The 20,612-nt window shown below is 41.8% G+C and overlaps 1 protein-coding gene across 2 annotated transcripts; it reads left to right on the top strand.

The window, feature by feature from the left end:
- Positions 1–285: 285 nt before the first annotated feature.
- On the top strand, positions 286–19,517 carry BCL7A (BAF chromatin remodeling complex subunit BCL7A). Of its 2 annotated transcripts, XM_030285424.4 has the most exons (7): positions 286–563; positions 4,651–4,759; positions 8,299–8,380; positions 11,059–11,155; positions 12,690–12,857; positions 14,946–15,067; positions 15,903–19,517. In XM_030285424.4, the coding sequence occupies exons 2-7, from the start codon at positions 4,725–4,727 to the stop codon at positions 15,972–15,974; spliced, it is 576 nt and encodes a 191-aa protein (XP_030141284.1). In that variant the 5' UTR covers positions 286–563; positions 4,651–4,724; the 3' UTR covers positions 15,975–19,517. The 2 variants fall into 2 exon arrangements, with proteins under 2 accessions (XP_030141284.1, XP_030141282.1); XM_030285422.4 differs by lacking the exon at positions 4,651–4,759.
- Positions 19,518–20,612: the final 1,095 nt, after the last annotated feature.

Below are 20,612 nucleotides of genomic sequence, written 5' to 3'. Positions count from 1 at the left end.
GGGAGTGGGGAAAGAACGTTGTCTTGTGGTTGCTCCAGCGAACGCTCGAGGAAAACCAGCGAAGGGAACTCTGGAAGCGCACGGGGCCGGCGGCCGCCTCCGGGTTCTCCCCCGCGGGGGCTCCTTCCCGCCCGGTACCTCCTCCGCAGGTCCCCGCGGTGTCCCCTCAGCCCCGCCGGCCGCACGGGGGTCGGAGCCCGCTCCCCTCCCTCACGGCCCCGCCGCTCTTCCCGCCACCCGCCGTCCCCTCACGGCGCCCGCCCCGCCCCTCCCCTCCCCGCCGGCCGCGCGCGTGCGCGGAGCGCGGGCCCCGCCGGGCGGGCGGGCGGAGCCGAGCGGAGCCGCCGAGCGCAGCCGTGCCGAGCCCCGCGCAGCCCCGGCATTGTGCGGGCGGGCGCCCCGACACACGGACCGAGCCGCCGGCCGCGCCGAGCGCCGCGTTCCCCGCCGAGCCCGCCGCCCCCCAGCAGCATGTCGGGCCGGTCGGTGCGGGCCGAGACCCGGAGCCGGGCGAAGGATGATATCAAGCGGGTGATGGCGGCCATCGAGAAAGTGCGCAAATGGTGAGCGGGCCGCGCCGCGCCGGGACCCCGCGCCCGCGTCCCCCGCGCCCCGCGCCGGCTCCGCGCGGGTCCGGGGCTCGCCGGCGGCCGCGGGGGGCGGGGAGCCGGCGGCACCCAGCAGCCATTTCGCTCCGGCGAGTCACATGAAGGCGGCGGCGGCGTGTGAGGGCGAGAGGCGGCTCCATTGTGCGGCCGAGCCCCCTCCCCGCCGCCCCCCGCCGCTCCCCGCGGACCCCGGCCCGCCGCCCCTCGCCGCGGGTCCCGGGCCGGGCGCCTCGGGCATGGGCGGGCGGCGGGGTCGGGCCGGGCGCCTCCCGCCGCCGGCCCCTACAAAGGGCCCGAGGAGCGGGCCCGGGGTGGCTCCGCCGCCCGCTCTTCTGGGTGGAAATAGTGCTCAGAGAAGTGTTCTGGAAAAAAAGAAAACGCCTTAAGAATACCCCTCTGAAGCTCCCGAGAGTTTATTTTTTGTCGTTGACTGTTTATGGATTGATTTCACCTCCCGAGTTCCCGGGGTTTGTGCGTAAAAGCGCAGCAAACCCGAGCGCGATCGTCTCCCACTGACTCTCCGGGAGAGAGCGCGAACTGCCCCTGGAACCTCTCTTAAATCATAAAATTAAAGGTTATACCCCGTGTGAAGTAAGTCCCTTTTGTTAGGCCTTCAACGCGTTTTGGCATTACCCCGCTTTTGTCTTTTTTTCCCCTGCTTTTGTTAGAAAAACCCACACGAGGTCTTTAAACAATACAGTACAGCGGTCGCGCCGTGCTCTGCATGGTCGGTCCGGGGATTTGGGATGGCATAAAGAGCAGTGCCGGTGTGACTCAAGAGTGAATCTTTCTTCCAGCAAGTTGCCTGACTGTTCAGCAGTCTCTGTGCATGTATCTTAAAATACTTCCTTTAAACATTTGGAATCCACGGGGAAATTCCCTTGCATTATTGTTACTGTGCATCATTCAGCTGGTTTGCAGGTTTGAAATCAAGGGGACACTTCTATTGTCCTCCGCACCTAGCGCTTTGTTTTCGTTAAAAAAAGAGCCAAAGATAGAGTTGAACGTGTTCGTATTAGAGTGAAGTGGATTGTTAAGTTTTAAATGGCCTTGAGCACACGGATGTGCCCTTTGGCGTGAGCCAGACAAAGAATCGGGACCGGGACGTGTGTCCAGGAGCAGCGGGCACGGGATGGGGATTTCAGAGAATCCAGCCTTTGTGTAGGCAGCCGGAGCAGCCCCAGCTCCAGCTCGGGTGGTTTCAGGAACTCTCTTCTCCTACTCCGGTGTTGTTTTTAAGTGCAGTTTGCTGACTGCTGGGCAGGCTTTGGAAGGTCAGAACAATGTGCAGCGGTGTGACAGGACTTTTGTTCCAGCCGGAGCGTGGTTGGATGTGTGGGACTGTTCTGTCTGTAGGTATTTCATTCATGAGCTCTGCACGCTCCCTTTGAATCCTGGTTCGTGGAATTCAGAGAGGAGTAGAGACAGAAGCTTGGCCATTCAACAAAATACCTAATTTATTTATTTTTTTCTTGGCAAGGACTCTCTGCCATCATGCCAGTTGCTATGGCTCTTTCTGTAAAACAGAAATCTTATGGTATAAATAGATTTCTCTACATTTTAACCTTCACGATAGACAATTGCTGTAGAGGGTTCCTGTACAGTCATGCAGTGTTTCTGTTGATTATTGTCAGAAGTATCAATATGTCTTTTTGTGTGTGCACCTCACAAGTATTTACATAAAGCAAATTTCTTATTTTTAAAGGAATAATAATTTGCAGTTGAATCTCATGGTTACCCCCCTCCACCTGAAGTCAAATACAGCGGGAAATTAGCTAGAGAGATTCTGTGTTTTGTGGTTTCAGTGTTTTGAGAAGACTTGGCTTGTTAAATTGAACTTTCCACACTAGCAATTCCTGCATCTTCAGAAGAGCCACATCGGCAATTTCCAAGTGTGCAGTTTCATTTGCATAATAGGAGCAATTTGTTGCCATCCACAGCTCTTCTGTGGAAATGCAGCCACTGAAAATTAAAATACCTTGCGTCCAGCATTTCCTAGAAGAGAGTTTTGTGAGACTTGTGTGCTCAGAGCAGTGTGTGCCAGGGATGGGCAGGGAGACAGACGGGGCTGGGAGCTCATCCGAGCGGAGGATGGCTTTTTCCAAGGCATCATCCACCTGTGCAGGTGTGCAGCACCTCGCTGTGCTTGGTGCTCCTGAATCCCTGTGCTGCCACAGGGATGTGAATGTGCCTGCTGGAAGGCAGCTTCCATCAGGGCAGACTTTGTTCCTCAGAAAATCAGTGTTCCTGGATAGCCAGCACTTGGATGCAGGTCCACTGTCTTCCTGTCTGCTCACAGAGCACGTGGCACTTCTGGTTATTGCTGGAACTTAGTAGTAAACAGTGAAGTTGTTATGTTTTTATCGTGAGATTACTGTAACCTTATCTCCTTTGTTTAAACCACGCTCATGAATGAGCATCTGTTTTGGAAAACACGCAGCACGTGGCTTACAGAATACATGGTTGCCTTGTGTTTGTGTGGCAAAAATGTTAAATTTCCACAGTAAGTGAACAATTCTACCTTTCTTTAACAGTACTTAAAATTCTTTTGTCAGTCTATTTTCATAAAATCCTCTGAGATTACTTTGTCTCAATTAATGGTACAGGATTGTTTTTTTGTCTTTAAAAGTTGATGGGTACATGTAGATTCCAAGTGGGCTCTCAAGAAGAGAGGGACAAAAACTATTGTGCCCTCAACCAGTACTAGAAAAATACTGAAGACACTCTTGTTTTTTGTCAAAGTCTGATTTATTAAATGGGGGAAAATACAGACATCTACTGAGAGACAAGGAATGAGAAGGAGGAAAGCATAAGTGGTAGGATGTCTTGGGAGGCAGTGAAATAATTTGTATGGGTATATAGCACTGCTGGACTTTAGGACAGCTGAGCAAACATGTAAGGATGGAGGTCTGGAATAGCTGGGGGGGATAGGTAAGCCTGACTTCAGAGAATGCACCAGGAATCAGAAATCCCACTGTGTTCCCTTCCCTTTGAATTGCAGTATTTCTCAGGAGTCCTTTGACCTTTTTCTGACCCATCAAAGCCCTGATCTGTGGGGAGTGATAACACCTTAGGAAGAAGAGGTGAACTTGGACAACTGGTGAAAGTACCTGGAGAAAGTTGAGGGGAAAAGTCCCCACAGGCTGTTTTACCTGGTGCCATTGGCTGGGATCCTGAGCTGTGACTATTTAGGATTTCTAGGCAGTGCTGCTGTAGCTTTTCTGTTCACTGTCTCCATTCAGACTTGCTAAAATGCTTTTGTGTGGTATGCAATGCTCCAAGATTGGGTTTCTGCAGGTTTTGCTGCTTGTGCCTCCTTCTTCAAATAGTCTTTCACTCTGAAAAGGAGTCATGACACAGAACTCCTTAACATGTTGTCTTTGGGAAAAGGCTGTTTGCTACTCCCAGATCACCTCCCTGCTTTAGCCAGTCTGTGTTGGGTTTTCTCCTAAGACTGTAGTTCAAGTAGTGATGGTTGAAGTAAAAATACTCAGTGTATGTGCAGGAATGCACTGAAGTTCTGTAGTGACCCAAACACGCTGTTACCATGCTTGAATTATGATACCTTTCTTTTTCCTGGCTTGTGATTATTTCTTTGTGAGCCAGGATATGCTCTGACTTCAGTGGAAGCTGAAGGTAGAGTTCTGGCATGTGTGAGCCATGGTTCTCTCTGCTGTGAGCAAGGTGCTCGTGGCCACATGGAGCCAAGCAGGGCTTAATTTAAGCCGTGTGTACACTACAGGGGACTCCCTGCGTGTGCTGTACTTAGATAAACCCAGAGGGAAGGTGTCTGTGACCACATGTCCTTGTCCAGTCTCTCTACATGGCATTTTATTGTTTTTGCAGCCTGTTCAATAAACACCATGTGTGTCTGGGGCTCCTTCACGTTAGTCACTAGACAAACATCTACTCAGCAGTAGGCGTGCTCGGAAAAGCAAGCCTACACTTCACAAAATCAGTTTTTGTGCATCTGACAGCACTTTTTGTGTATAATAATGGCATATTCTTTCCCATCCCCTCTCTCTTTTGCTTGATCCCACAGGGAGGTCATAATTCTGTGATTTTCACCAAACTCTGTTGCAATGCAAGTGAGTGTGATGTGATAAATTCAGCATTATGACGTCACTTCGTGATCACCAGCAGAAGATGGGGTATGTGGGAGCAAATCCGTGTGTAAATGCAGATCACTGTGATGAATGGTAGTCATGGGAAAAGGCCAGACAAGTGGGAAAGCCTTTCCTTGAGTGATATATTGGCAGTAAAGGCTTTCTGTGTCTCTGCCATCAAATGTTTCTGGCACTCACTGCTGCTGCAGAAGCTGCCTTGACACTTTCTGTGTAATATACACTGTTGTGTTTGCTCGCCCGTATATTACTTTTACACGTGGAATCTGATGTTCATCTGTGGAGCTTTAGTGTTATTAAACAAAGTATAAATATACTTGAAAGTCTTGGGTTATTTAGAATGGGGAATTGAGTATATAATGATGTAAGTTCTGAGATATTAGTATGCCTTAGGCATAAGCACTGAAGAAGTGTTGATACTAATGGTTACCCTTTGTACCCTTGGCTGTCCTTTAAATGCTTTGCAGATATAGTTCAGAATTTAAAAATGCTTTTACACAATTTCAGATAAATGTAAGGGCTTTTTTTCTGTTGCACTGATTAGTTTCTGAATTTACTATAAGTGAAATATTGAAGATACTTCTCAGTGTGGAAGATTAAAAGAAAAAATATTATTGTATATATTTCAGTTTTGCCATTTTCTGTTGTTACTCCTGAGTCGTGGAGAAACAGGAGAGCTTTGAAAACAGGCAAAATGGGTTTTTTTGTAAAACCGTGGAGTTATCAGCTTGACATGGACAAGTAAAGGTGATAATTGCCACATTTTTAGCCTGATAGTGTCAGGTTGATGGTGTTCCATCAGCCATGTTTTCCAGTCCAACAGTCAACATAGAGACCAACCTACAGAGAGTAACAGGGGATGGTGCAATAGCAGATATTGCTCATTCATCACTTATCAAAGGTGGAATTGAATGATGGGGGTGGAATTCTGGTCAGGATCTTGAGGTGGGTGGGTGCAGCAGACAGGTGAAGGAAAACAGGTGAAGAAACTATTTAAGGTTTCACAACAGTCTAAGCACAAGAGTTCATGAGTTCCTCATTCCTGTTCCAGCACTGGGCCAATGAGGATCTTCTGTGATTTGTGCAGCATGTCCCAAACTTGCTGCCATGGGCAGCATCAGTAAATTGTCAGTTCTCACTGAGTGAAAAGGAAGGTCCCTGATCAGCAGGTTGGGATGGTGTCTTTGCACAAAAGATTAAAAAGTGAGTTTCAGAGTAGAAATGGGTTTGGGGTTTTTGTTTGCTTGTTTGGATTTTGGGTTTTGTTTTGAAATGGTAAGGCAGTAAGTATTGCAGATAATATTCTAAGCTTAATTTGCAATAATGTCATAAATCTTGAAATTATTGTACCCTGTTGATCTTAAATGTCTGAAAGTCATTGCATTTCTTTGTTAATAAATTTGTGTTTGTGCTGCCAATGCTTTTATTAAGTTTTAGAGTAGGTTGTCTTCTTTTTTTCTTATTAATACTTTCATGGTCTTAAACTGTCAATACTGTAAATACACAAGTAAAATATTTGCATAATAGCACTGTGATGTTGGGTTTTCTGCCATAAGTGTTTGCAGGACTGGGATGTTGGTGTACTTCCATCACAAAATATTCTTATTCCCATTGTTGTCTGAATTACTGTGTATTGAAATCAGTTTAAAAATCCCTAGAGCTGAGGGTTATCAAAACTTCAAGTGGTAAGAAGCTCAGAAGAGTTAAAATGTCAGGGCTAACTTTAATACTAGAAGGAAAAAGTTACTAATATAGGTTTCCTCCTGTGTTCTACAGTCTGTCCAGTGAAGATGCTGTGTGAGGCTGCTTTGAGATGCTAACAGGTATCTTGAACTTTTGGTTTTCCAGTGCAGCATCTCTAAGTAACATTTTGCTGTAGGAAAAGACTAAAATCTTGATTTTTTAAAAAAAAACATTTATTCACCTCTCCCCACACCCAAAACAAAACCCCAGCTGGTTTTATTTCCATTATTTCAAAGGTTTACTTAAGTAGAAATAAATCTAATTTGTCTTGTATCCTTAAAAAACCCCAAATTATATCATGATCATCTCTTCACAATTAAGTATGCTCTCATTATTGACATGCCCTCATCTCCACTGTCATTTTTATCGCATGTAGAGCTCCAAATTAGAGTGAAATTGGATTTTGACATATTTAGCCACCTAGTGTACCCAAATGGCTGTGTCCAAACACATTGAGGGAACACTGCTCCATGAAGAGCAGTGGGAAAGAAATTAATTTAAAATAGTTTTGGACTTCCAATTAAAATATCATGGACAGGGCCAAAATGTATCAAATACATTTATATACAATTTAGTTTTGCTTTTGTTCTTAATTAAACAGGAAAATGCCTCTTCTAAAGGGAAAATATAAGATTGGCTTTAGTAGCTAAAACAAATAGGAGGATGTTTGTGACATTTGCACAGTGTGGCTGCTTTTGATTCTGGAAGCCCTTTCTAAAAATGGAGCTATCACATATATATATAAATATATATATTTGGAGTCACATCCAGCTTCTCCCATCCTGCAAAGAACATTTTTTATTTTTTTAATCTATAACTGGATCCCAAATCTATTATTTAAATGTATTTATGGGAAAAAAAAAAAGCCTGAGATCTCATGCCAAATTAATTTCAGATGTTCCTGAATATTTAATGGAATTGGTCTTTGTTGTTAACTTTTAATCGATCCATTTGCAGAGCTGCATTGCAAACCCAGGAACTAGCAGTGGTAATCTGTGACCTGAAAACTGATCCCAGAAACGTGACGAAATTTCTCTGGCATTGTGGACCTTCTTTAAATCCCTGATGTGCAGAGCTCAAGGAGTGCATCCCTCAGCATCCCTCTCCACCCCAGCCCTGGGAGCCCCGAGGCAGAGCCACCCTGCAGCCACATGTCCTTCACCTTTTGTCAGTGTCAGCACTCACTGGCAGGGTCTGCTCACAGCACCCCAGGCTGTGCTTTCCCCTCTCTGCCAGGCTCAGCCTTGCCTTTCCCCAGAGCTGGGCTCTCCAGAGTCTGCATTCTGCACCACAGCACTGATTGCTCCCCGTGAGGCTGCTGGTCCTACAGCTGGAATTGCAGAGCTGTCTGTCCGGGGTGTGGAGTGAGCATTAAATTGCCAGCAGCAAATTTCTGGCCCACAAATATACCTCAGATGGTCAAAATGCATCTAGATTTCTAATCCCATTAAACAGCTTCATGACAATCAAAACACATTGGTCTGTCTAAACACTCTTCTGCTCTCTAGAAACTTAAGTGAAAATTGTAGGCATTAAATCTGCATTTTCAATTGCTGTTCTTCTTAACTTTATCTTTAATCCAGATCTTATTACTGCTACTGCAGTTACTCACCCAGTCAAGTAACAGCCCTGAGAAATCTGGAGGTTAGCAGTGCTCTAGCAAGTTGTGAAATGCAAAGAACAATTTGCACAACGCAGTGCTAAAGACAATGTAATAGAGATCATCCTACTTAATAGCCTGTTTAAATTCTTGACAACTTACAATAGTAGATCACTCTCTTCTGAATCTGAAGTTTAACTTCTCCTGCATTGTAATTTTGTAGGGAGAAGAAGTGGGTGACAGTTGGCGACACATCCCTAAGGATTTACAAATGGGTACCAGTAACAGAGCCTAAAGTGGATGATGTAAGTATCCTGCAGTATCTTGCTTTTTCCAGATGTAGATGCTCCTGTTTAGACAAAGTAGAAAGAAATACTCTTTGATTTTCATTGAGCCTTTAAGCTAAGACTGGTGTGGGTCTTGGAAGCTCCAGGGGGATGTTGATCTCTACAGCAAGTGATGTTGATGGGTGAGTGTGTGACAGTCTGCCTGGAGTCAGCTGGGATCAGTTCTCAGATAACTGTTAAACATGCAGCTGAAACTGAGTTTGAAATCTTTAACTAACTGGGAGGCAGGGAGGGAAAGTTATGACATGGATTATTTTTCCCCGCTTTCTGCCTGGTGATTTAAAGAAAGCAGCTGGTTTGGAACAGGGCAGAGAACATATTCTATGTGTGCATCACTGCTGTTTTGCTCAAAACTGGGTGGAAAACAATTGACATGAGTGTAGGAATATCCTGTGGAGCTGGGATCACTTGTATTAAGATGTCCAGCCAAATAATACAGCAGCACACGCTTCTCTTGTCACGTGTGTTGTCTCTTGATAAATGTTCTGTCTGTGCATCCTGTTTATGTTGTGTGCACTGTTGGTGTGGCATAAAAAGAAGTGTGAAAATCAAAGTTGATAGGACTTAAAAATTGTTTTTTAAAATGATCGTTATAAATTGTAATACTGTGATAGAGAGAACACTAAACCACGATACCAGAGTAAATTAAGAATGCAATAAAAAACATATCCTACATTTGGCACTCTTTCCTTGGGCTGTCATGTGCTTTTACTCAACCTGAAATATGAGTGCAGACCTATTTGGAAAAAAACTTCTGTATTAATAGATGTGTAAAATGGTGGTTTTTCAGACAAGACAGTGTCATGACCTTGTCTTACTCAGACTCCAAATTTAAGACCCTTTTTTAAAATTAGGATTGCTTTAACTGAGTTTGTTTCTTTCCGTGCTTTGGTTGTCCCACGGATTTCAGGGACTGTCAGAGTTGTGGTAAACCTCAGGGGTTCTTCCAGTGCTTGGGCAGCATCTCTGTGAAGTTCCCCCTTGGGAATTGGGAAACCTGTCCATTCTTCCTACTTGTCAAATGTTTGTTCTTGATTTTATTATTTATAGTACATAGTGGGGAAAATTGTGCTGTCGGAGAAGGGAGTGCAGGATTTAGGATATTTAGGCTCAGGACTTGCTGTTCTGCTGTGCCTGCAGGATGGGTGCTGTGGGACTTGGAAACAGAATTTCTAAGTGAGCTTCTGGAGGAATTTTCAAGGTCACTGCTACCCAAAGTCAGGTTGTCTATTACTAAGGATGGGTTTATATAATGGTTTCTATGTGCAGAGTTTAATTGTGTTTTCTAAGCCATCATCTCTCGGTTGAGGCTCCAGATTTGCTGAAATTGGGACACTTGTTTAAGACCAGTTATGCTGGTGTCCTACAGTCATGTTCTTTTTATTTCAAGTAGAGGCTGTTGAGCAGCTGCAGTTTCAGTTCAAGCTGTTTCAGGCTTGATGTTGGCAAGGTTTCTGTCCTGCAGCTCTGGAAGTTCTCACAAATCACACAAGCACGTAGATTTTAACAGTAAGTACCAGATAGGGATAATTTTGTCTATTAAAATTTGTTGTGGATATCTTTTTATATCAAATTTCATCCACTCTGAAGGACCAGACAGTATATTTGCTTTTCACAAAATAGGAGAGTGGTGCCTTTCCCTATTTCAAATGGAAGTTGTCTTTGATTTTGGTGAACAGAAATTAAATTCACGTGTTGCTCCTTAGACACTTTGAAATTTCTCTGCACTACAATTAGCTCGGCTCTTCCTCCTGGTTGTGGAAGGCTGTTCTGGAACCTCACCACTCTGATGGTTAAACCTCTTTAAAAAACACCTGTCAGCTTAAATTGATCACAGTCACTTCCAGAGTTTCTTTTGTAGCAAAAGTGTTCTTTTTACCTTTAATAAACAACAAAACCAGACCTGAGAGAGATCATGACCCCTCTGACCCCCTTTCATTTTGCAAAGGTAAAGAAGTCCATATGCTCTCACCTGTTTCACGTATCAGCGAGTAAAATCTGGCTTCTCTAAGTAAAAATGCAGTTTAGAAATTACCTTAATAATCTGTTTAAAATATAGAGAAAAGACCCTCCAGATATCACTTGTTGAATTTCTTCTGCAGTCTTAGACAGTATTTGATTGTGGTTCAGTTCCTTCCCTCACTGGAGGACGGTCTCTGTCCAAAAGGGTGGGCTGAGAGCATTCTTCCTGGAGTCAGGCTTTGAATTGTCTCCTCAGCAGCAGGATCTCCAAAAGCAGTGCAGCTGGCTCTTTTTCCTGTGAGACTGATTACATCACCTCCTAATTGCAAATGCTGCATCCCTTAGCAGGCACAGATTCCCCACGTGATGGATGCCACGGTCCCTTCCTTTGTTTTCATCCTTGTGGGCTGGGAGCAGGCTGGGACCCACAGCTCACTCAGGGCTGTTGTGCTTGTGCTCTTTGATTTAGGTCAAATCTGATTTTTCTTAATCCATCTTCCAGTTTTAATGAAGAAACAGCATTAGTTGTAGAGGAGGAGGAGGTTTCACTTGAGACTGTGAGTTGTTCTTACAGAAGTTCTGGGTGGGGAGGGTTTACACAGCAATGTGGATTTCTCTGCATGGCTGAGAAGTACCTCATACCTCATTTGTATGTGGTACCTTTTGTTTTTCAGAAAAATAAGAATAAGAAAAAGGGCAAAGATGAAAAATGTGGCTCTGAAGTGACCACTCCAGAGAACAGCTCCTCCCCAGGGATGATGGACATGCATGGTGAGTGGGAGAAGGTCAGACCCAATTCCCCTCTTACACTGCTGTGAAAGTGTAAACCAACAACCTCAGATTCTCCACTGCTCTGATGTATGGACTTGAATCAAAATGGAAAACATCATCAGATACTCACTTGGTACCTTGGACTTTTCTTCTGTAGATATACTAACAGTTGTTTAAATGCCATTTATATATGGGCTATGAGTGTAAGGGAAAAAAATGTTAGTGGAGTTAAATATGAAAATAAAATTAGAAATAGTTACCATTCAAAGCACTGCACTCAGGTGCAGTAATACCTCAACAGAGTTTGCTGCTTGAAGAGCCAAAAATCTCCCAAAGGCCCAGTGGGACCTACTATAATTTAGGCAGGTTTTGTACTTATTAACTCTCTTACTGATTAAGGTCAAGAGAATTCTGCAAGAGCCAAGAAAGCAAGCTCTGGTTCTGCGGTGCCGTCCTTCTGCTGCAGCTTGATGAAATTAACTGCTCAAGAAAACATTTTTTTGTTTGCCAGTCAGGCACTATGAGGTCAATTTTATTTCACTTTATTTTTTTTCTGAATGTGACTTTTGAGTGTTAGCCTGGTGTTTATTACAGAGCAGCTTGCACAGCTCAGTTCTGCTTCAGGTTTTTACCTTCTGGGTGTTTGGATAACAATTATGGCTGAGAACGCAGCACTATTTGAGGTGATAAGAGAGGATCGCTTTTTAGTGGGTTGTAAATTCTTAATTTCAGTTTTATTTGCATTTGTGCTGCCTCATGGTTGCTTTTTGCAGTGCTGACAGCAAGTGTGGTCTTGCGGTTAAAGGAATGAACAGGGGTTTTGCAGATCTGGATTAATTTTTCATCTATTTCAAAGCTTTTCACTTTTGTCTCAATCAGATAATTTAATTTTTTTAAGTCTTGATTCTCCCATCCATGAGGTGAATGTACTACTTGCTTTTTTATCACTTGTCACCTCTGGTTTTAACTGTACAATTTCACACTGTAGAATTTTGTGATCAACTTAATCTGAATTGATATCAGTCTGCTCTGGAGAGAGCAGAGTGAAATCAGACCAGAGTCTGCTCTGGTCCCAGCAGCAGCTCTGTGTTCCTGAAGTCCTTTGGATTTAATGGTTGTACAGATGCAGAGGGAGGTGGATTGACTTGAATTCTAGTAATTTAATTCCTAGTATTTTGCAGGGTTATTTTTCTTTAGGGAGCAGGAACTTCCCTCTGGGTTATCCAGGTATGTTAGTCTGGCTTAAAGGAAGGTGCACCCCAGTCACAAGGAGAGGGCACAGGCAGAATATTTTCTGTTAACTACAGATCTGTGCATCAGATCTGAGTAAAACACTCTTTGAATTGGATTTTTAGTAACTGCTTGAAAATTCCTTTGGTGTGGAAAAAAGTTGGATGTGAGTCTAAATGATTGGACTTGATCCCTAGTGAGCTAAATTATATCATGTGTTATCAGGGAAGAATATAGAATAATTAACGTATGCTTTGTATCTTGTCAAATCAAACTTTGTTGGTTTTCACTCTTCTGTTCACAGATGACAATAGCAACCAGAGTTCAATAGCTGATGCTTCTCCAATAAAACAGGAAAACAGCAGTAATTCCAGTCCAGCACCAGAGCAGAACTTGGCAACACAAGCAGACAGCACTGAAGTCAAGTCTGACGAAACTCAGGCAGAGGCAAAGGAGCAGCCTGGTTCAGAAGGTGAGCTGGGAGGGCCATTTGAAAGCCAAACAAAAAAAGTTATTCTTTAGTGTGCTATTTATTTGCTTATCCACTTCAAGAACTGGAAAATAATAATTTGAAAGAGATGGTTTCTGAATTCTCGGCATTTATGTGAAAATGGGCCACAGTTTCTCTGACCTGCTGGTGATCTTTCATACGACTGGAAAGGTCACACTGACATTCAGGGCTCTTTTCAGAGAGAAACAAACAAAATACTGATTTATTGTTCTCAAATCTCAGTCTTGAAAGAAGAAATAATTTAAAATCATCTTTGAAATGGCTGCTACCATATAATCACACAAGTCCTGGAAGGTATTAGTTTGTGTAGATCTCTGGAAGTTGGTGCCTTAGTGGTACAGTAAAATAGAAGTGAGATATTTTGAAATTACTTTTTTAATTGTGTAAACCATAGTGCAAGCTTTCTTTTCTCTTAACTCTGCTTGCTACTTACTCAGAAGTTAGCTCTGAGTTCTGTCCTAATTTTCCGAAAGCATTACAAGATTCTATTGCAGTTGTGGACAGATTAAAAATACATGTGGGTTAAGGGATTGTTCTGACCCTCACTCTTTAAATGGTATTTTGGGTAATTGAAACATGCTCTGTATTTATATTCTTGGGAAGATAACTTTCTTTGTCCTCTTATAACAGATAAAAGATGTCCTTAACACCATTCTAATGATTTGGTTGTGGAATTCTTCCCATACCAAAGCAATTAAATTATGCCCTCCTAATTTAGTTCTTCACTCAGTACATCCACTGACCAATTTAAATTTAGAACTTTTATCTTGGTAATGCCAGAGTGGTTAAATATGTTAAGTGTTGTCATTATTAACTGGGGTTAAAATTTGACGACAGATCCATCACCAAATTGGAATAAATCAGAGCAAATAATACCTCTACTTGCATATTTGGCCACAGTAAACAGTAAGGATTTACTCCTTGGTCTAATATTGTCTGAACCTGCTTACATGAACCTGTCACATAGCATGCATGTTCCCCTGGTTAAATTTAAGTTCAGGGAAAATCATACCAAGTCCTCTGGCTGAGTTCCACAGCCAGGTCTTGTAGAATGAAAGGGAGACATAATGGCAAAAAATATCTGTTATTAATGCAGGGGTTTTCAGTTGGTTAACTGCTGTGTTAAACAATTTATTAAACATTTATCTATCTTGCTTTGATCAGTCAGAGCCCTGCAATTGTGATGCTTTTTATACAGTACACCACAGAAATATCCATTACTTATTGGTTATGGCATCTTCATTAACCAAAACTGCCCAACAATTTTGTTTGATCTTGCATTTCTCTTCAGATGGAATAAATTAATATAATCTTTGGGTCAGGGATCTAGGAATACATTTTACATGCCCCTATCCCCTGTTTAAATAAATGGGTGCTTTAATCTTGGTCTTCTCTAAGTCTTGTTTTGAGAGAGAGAAGGATTTAAAAAAAAACCAACCAACCAAAAAACCCAAAACCAAACCAAAACCCAGTGAAAGCTGGAAGCAAGTAACAGCTATAATAGACTAGAGGACTTCTTCACACCTGTCCACCAGAATTAAAAATTTAGTGGTTAAGCTGGTTAGCTGAATTTCTAAATTCTATCTCAAATATTTTATCAAGGAAAAAAAAAAGGGATTTTAAATATATGGCTGAATTTTGATTCAGGTAACTTTATTCTCTCTGCTTAGCCACAGGTTTTTAGATCCATTAGTTGTAACACCTCAGCCTTTTGCTTCTGGTTTGAAGGAATTCCCTTGCAGTCTGGATGGTTTGCTGAGGGCTCAGACATCCTCTTTGAGGCTGTGCAGGAGCTTGGCTCCCTCTAGGGTCTGATCCCAGGGTCTGTGCTCCAGCAGCAGGAAGGAAAAGCTCAGGCAGCAGCTGGGTTGTGATCCTGGAGTTTGAGCTTAATTAATCATTTTCATACACTTGTTGTGTGTGTTTTCATAATGCTTACAGTGTGGCTGAAATGGATGTGCTGGGGATGTTGCCAGTGGGAAGACATCCTGGAAAGCTCCTGCTGAAACCTTTCATTTGTTTGTTTAAAATTATTTCTTGCCATTTCAGATACCTCTGATGAACAGAATTCACAGTCTTCAATGGAGAATTCCATGAATAGTTCAGAGAAAGCAGAAATTCAGTCCTCTGGAGAAAATGATTTAATTACAGAGGCATCTAAAAACTCTCAGGTAACTTTAAGTGCAAATGCCCAATTGCATGGATTTTGGAAGAGTTTATTTTTACTTAAAAGCAAATATAAGGAGGACAGTTGTGTATTTCTATTAATTTCCAAAGTGAGGACAGTAAAGCAGCTGTAAAGTATTAAATGTGCCTGTTCCTGGTTTTGTGGTCCAGGTGTCTGGCTGCTTGAATCTCACAGAATTGGAACAGTAAAACCAGATTGGTCTGATGGATTTCTTGGTTTCTTAAACCAGACCATGTTTTTTTAAGTGAATATTAACATTTTACGTTAATAAATTGCTTGGAACAAACCTACTGGACCCTTTGAGGACCATTCAGAAGTAGGACACCTTCTGTAAAGGTAAATGTTTATGGCAGTTAGGAGAATTAATTTGTGGATGCTTGGGTGTTTGTTTACTCACTGAAACACTGCAGAATTCTGGGTGGGTGGGAGGAAGAACTTATCCTTGCAGTTGTGCCCTTCTCAGGGCAGGACAAGGGCAGATCCTCAGGCAGAGCCCTGCTCCTCCTGGTTTTCCTGTGGGTCCTCAATTTCAGTGCACCCTCCATCGAGGCTGTTCCCTTGGAATATTCACTGTGGGTTTTAGCCTGGAATTAGAATTTTGCTCCTTGTAGATGACAACAAATGCAAAGATGCTGAGGTAAGATGTAAATAGAGGAGTGATTTAAGGCAGCACTGAGACACGTTCTGGCATCCAGGGATGCTTTTTCTGGGACACATCACACGCTGGGGAATTGGTTGGTGCTGTTTGTTTGATGTTTGTGGTGCCTGAACTTCAGTGCAATGATAACGTGGCTGTTTTTCTTTTCCCCCTCATTAAGGACTCTGAAGGAGTGCCACCTTCTAAAAAGATGAAAGTAGAGGCTTCCCAACAAAATGTTGAAGAGATTTAGACTATAGATTTTTCTGGTCAGTTTTTATGTAAGGTACATCAGTGGGCTTAATTATAGAACAACTTTACTTAAGCATCTTCTCTTGGATGAGGACAGAACTCCTAACTTTTCAAGTTACCAAGCAAAAATCCAAGAAAGCCTAACAAAGGTTTAACTTCTCAGACACTGAAAACTTTTTCCTGTGAAACAAACATTGAGAACTTTTAAGTTACTGTCTCTGAATTGGTTGGAGTAAACAACTCAGGAGGGGTCTACGCACTGTTTCTAAAGTCAAAATTACAATTATGTTGCTGCTGTATTTTTTTTTTTCATTTCTCTATTTAACATTGTAAGATATTTAAGGATGGTACAGGTCAGGTATTAGCTTTCATGTGAAGTTCATTGTTCTGGCGTGATGTCTGCTTTTGTTTTGTGCCTTGTGTTCTGAAAACAGTGCTAACTTTTAAAAGTTGTTTTGCAACTGTCTCCTTTGCAAAGTGGCCTATGTTTGCATAATGCCATGTAGTAAGGCTTTTTTTTTCTTTTTTCTTTTTTTTTTTTTTTTTTTGTTTGGGGTTTTTGTTTTGTTTTTAAGTTTTAAATCCCTGGTGCTCAAATTTTTAAACAACTACAAATCAGGAAGCCATTTTCACTCTTGGAGTCCAAGGAGAAAAAGGAGCTTGATGTTTTATTTTAGCAGCTATAGTGGAGATCTTTTATTGAATGCATGGCATTCGCAACTGTAAATTTGGTCTTCTAAATACTTAACTTCATCAGAAGTTAACATGATCTGTTTACCATTTATAGTCCAGATCTGAATAGATATTATAACACAGGCACTTAAAATACTTACGTATTAGGTCCAGATCTCTGTACTGGGTACAACTTGCTTTACAGGAAAGTTCCACTATGTACATAAATAGGATCAAAGGGATTGATGCACAGTGAGTTTATTTTCAATTGGTCTTTTTTGATATCATGTTTTCACTGAACTGGATTTCATTGTACTGTTTCATTATGAGATGTTTACTTCTATGTTCCAGGAAGATACTGTATTGGGGGGGAGGGGTTTCCTTATTCTCTTTCAACAAGTCTTGTAAATAAGCCTTGTTGTTTCCATAGTCCAGTTCCTAACTCCAGTTAGGAATGTTCCTTCTCTTCCAATTAACATTGAAGTGTGCTTATGCTAAACTAATGGAAAGGCACAAGGTAGGTGCAGCTCCCCTCAAATTCCTGGCTAGCAGAAGTGTGGAACCATCTGCATCAGGTCAAGAGGGTCTGGTCTTCCAGTGGTGTTTGTACTTCCAGGGAATAAACCCTGATCTCCCACTTCCATGCACACACATCCATCCATGTGTCCATCCGTGCTGCTGGATCGGGCCCTTGCTCTGTCTTCTCCTGCTGTGGGAGATGGAACTTGCAATTTAAAATGCGATCTCACAGCTCTGGAAATGGTTGCGTGTAGTTTGTAAGCTGAAAAACTGTAAATACTTTTTTAGATGAGAAAAAAAAAAAAAATAGTTGCTTCCAGTTGATAACGTTTTTTTCGTAAATTAGGTTTGTGAAGCTTATACAGGTCTGAATTCTCCAATAGTGAAAATGGCTTGCACTTAGACTACTGCATTAAGTTTGCAATTACCACTTTATTAGGAAAAATAATGAGGAACTGGGGGGAGGGAAAAGGGGAGGGAGCAGTGGGGAGCCAATACTGACCTTCAGTAAGATGTTTGTAGGATTGAACCCCAAATAACCTATGACACTCAGCTTTTCCTTTATGTTGAAATAAAACATTTTGGATTTAACTGAATAAAATTTGATTGCAAATCATTCATGAAAACAGCGTGCTCCCTAATAAGATTTTGGGATTTCTGGTCTAATCATGAAGTCCATTAACATTCTGAAAATAAGGAAATGAGGAGCCAAAAAACTGAATTTGCACAATATATGCAATGAAACGGTAGAATTCTCTCTTGAACTGTGTGTATGCCTAAAATGTGGATAACTGGTCCATGATGATTGATTTGTATGTATATTACATTCAGATTTAAGTGATATTTTGTGAGAAGTTCTATTGATATATTAAATGGGCAAATCTAGAAAGATTCAAACTTTTAAATATTTTTGATTTACTAACTTTTCATTATTCTTAATGCTAAAACAAAACAATTTGATGCCACCTTTGACAAGTAGTCGTGTTTACTAATCCCTCTCTTCAGGTGCATCGCAGCAAGTTTTTAATTTTCATTTTGTAGATGTTTCCAAGGGATTAAATAGACTTTTCATTTAGGAACTAATTCCTGTGCTTTAGGAAGAAATAAAATATATAAATAGCACTAAAAATACCTCAAATTTTTCATTAGATAGAAGCATTTATTGGCATTATTGACATCAACAGGTTTAATTATAAACTTCCTTTTCTCTCCTGTGGCTTCTGCTCAGAACTGTTCATTGTTCTGTGGCTAATGAGACAAGGCATCATAACCATCTTCCTAGAGGCTTTATTTCTGAGGTAGAAATCCTTCATTTACAGCTTCTACAGAATGCATTCAGATCTTTTATTTTAACCAGAGATTCTAGTGACAACAGACAACTGAACAAGCAGATAGATTTGGGTTCCTTAGACCTGTTATTGTCAGTCTCTGAGGGAAGAGACTTTGACATTATCTGGTATGAAGAAATCCAAAATAGTGTATAAGACTGTTATTAGTCTTTTTTTGAAGTGCCTGATAACATTTATGGGCCAACGGATGTGATTGAACACATTTTAATGCCAGAAAGTACAGATGGGACCAAACCAGAACATGGAATTCAAATCCACTGAGGTTTGAAACCAGATCTAAATCCAGCTTTTTTTGGCTTGGACCTATCTCTACCCAAAACTTGTTTTATGAACTCACTGTAAAAGGGTTTATTGAAAGCATTGAGAGGTGGAGCAGGAGGAGAGATGTAATTTTTTTCAAGATGACTGAAAGTTCTCATACAGCTGATGTTTTAGAAATAGTGCAAATATCAAGAAGTGCTTCCTTGCTACAATGCTGAATGTTGGAGCTTCAGTTACAAATAAATAAATAAATAAAAATTAACAAAAAAAAAATTAAAAAAAAAAAAAAAAGAAACTAGAAGCAAGCAAGTAATTTAGCTGAGTTTGTGGAACATGTGGAAAGGCCTTCCGGATAATCAATTTACTCAGCCAAACATTTTATAGCAGAACTATTCCTTGGAATTTTTATGCTTGGGAAAGTAATTGTTAAACATTCCAAAAAGTGCTGGCACTTACAAAACAACAACAAAAAATAAAATCAACAAGGCAGTATAAAATATCGGTTTTGGGTGGCTATCTTCATAAGCATTGTCATGTTTTGGAATGTTCTTTATCTCTAAGGGCCTGTTAGAAGGTGTAAAGAATTTTGTTTTCTTCAATACCTAATCGTTTTCCATCTTATGATTTGTGTGTGTGTGTTGTACAGCAGTATAATTTTTCACTTATTTATTCCATCGGTAGTTATGGTTTGTACAATGTACAATGGTTTCATTTCAAAATAAAATAAAAAATCACAACATGAATGCTGTGTGAATAATTTTTATAAAGAAATCTAATCGCAGTTTGGTTCATTTTGGTTTTTTGGTTTTTTTTAATTTGCAATAAATTTCTGTTTTTATAAATGGTATTTTTAAATGTGCATTCTCTGGTGTTGTCTCGTTTGGTAATGCATAAAATTATCCACCTTTGAGAAGTCCAAAGGTGTCTTGATAATAGTTTGGTGGGGCAAGGGCAGGTGGTGGTTGTAAGAACTACAAACAGATATGACCAGTGTAATTACAGCAATCTGCAGAATAATTTGGTAATTTAAGATAATTCATTTACCAAATTCCTCGTTTGGTGCTCGGTTAACATGTTGTGGTACCTTAAGTTGGAGGGGGTAGGGAAGGCAGAGTGTGGAAATGAGCTCGAGTCCAATGCATGCAAGGGTAAAACTCCTGAAGAGTTTTGGAAAGATTCTTTACATTCAAGATGGATATAAAGTGTCCAGCTTATTTTTAGTGTTCAGTGTGCTCTGTCCCAAGGTGGCCTGCAGTTCCACAGGCAGCTGGACTGCTCTGCTGGCTCTGGCTCCCAGCAGGACGAGCCCCAGCCTGCTCCCACCTTGACTCTGTTGCCTCCCTCACATTTAGCAGGGTGCTTGTAACATCTTTACCAGCCCCTTTATACTCGCTAACCTGGGAAGGAAACTGGTTTAGTTTGGTTTTTTCCCTTCTCCAGATTAGTGAATTAAACCAGGAGACATGTATCAAGGAGTTCCATACGGGGTGGAACTGGAGAGAGAGGAAAGGACAAGTAGAAGCAAGGCTGTAACTCAAGATGGGTCCCAGAAGGAAAGGCCTCTGAACAGGTAAGGCTTGTGCCAGGGAGTGAGCAGTGGCAGCCTGGAGCAGGGCACGGCTGGAGGCTGTCCCTGTGGTTTCCTGGGAGCAGGATTGGCATGGAATGGGGCACGGCTGGGCTGGACTCCTGCACTCAGCCCTGGCCCAGGCTGTGAGTAAGATCCCTTGGACTCTTTCCCTCATCAGTATGGGAATGCTTATCTTCCTGTCTGTAGATTTGGGAGGATAATCTCACCACTAAGTGGTGTGGAATACACTGTGGGCATTGAACAGCTT

This window comes from Taeniopygia guttata, chromosome 15 (genome assembly GCF_048771995.1).
Source record: "Taeniopygia guttata chromosome 15, bTaeGut7.mat, whole genome shotgun sequence".
NCBI classification, from domain to species: Eukaryota; Metazoa; Chordata; class Aves; order Passeriformes; family Estrildidae; genus Taeniopygia; species Taeniopygia guttata.
The sequence above is the reverse complement of the archived record's forward strand: the minus strand, read 5'-3'. Positions and strand labels throughout refer to the sequence as shown.

Excerpts from the sequence above, each read along its gene's own strand:
- BCL7A (XM_030285422.4), top strand. The coding sequence starts at position 472 with ATGTCGGGCCGGTCGGTGCGGGCCGAGACCCGGAGCCGGGCGAAGGAT. Across the intron at positions 564-8,298 it reads ATCGAGAAAGTGCGCAAATG|GGAGAAGAAGTGGGTGACAG; the intron begins GTGAGCGGGCCG and ends GTAATTTTGTAG. Across the intron at positions 15,068-15,902 it reads AGGCATCTAAAAACTCTCAG|GACTCTGAAGGAGTGCCACC; the intron begins GTAACTTTAAGT and ends CCCCTCATTAAG.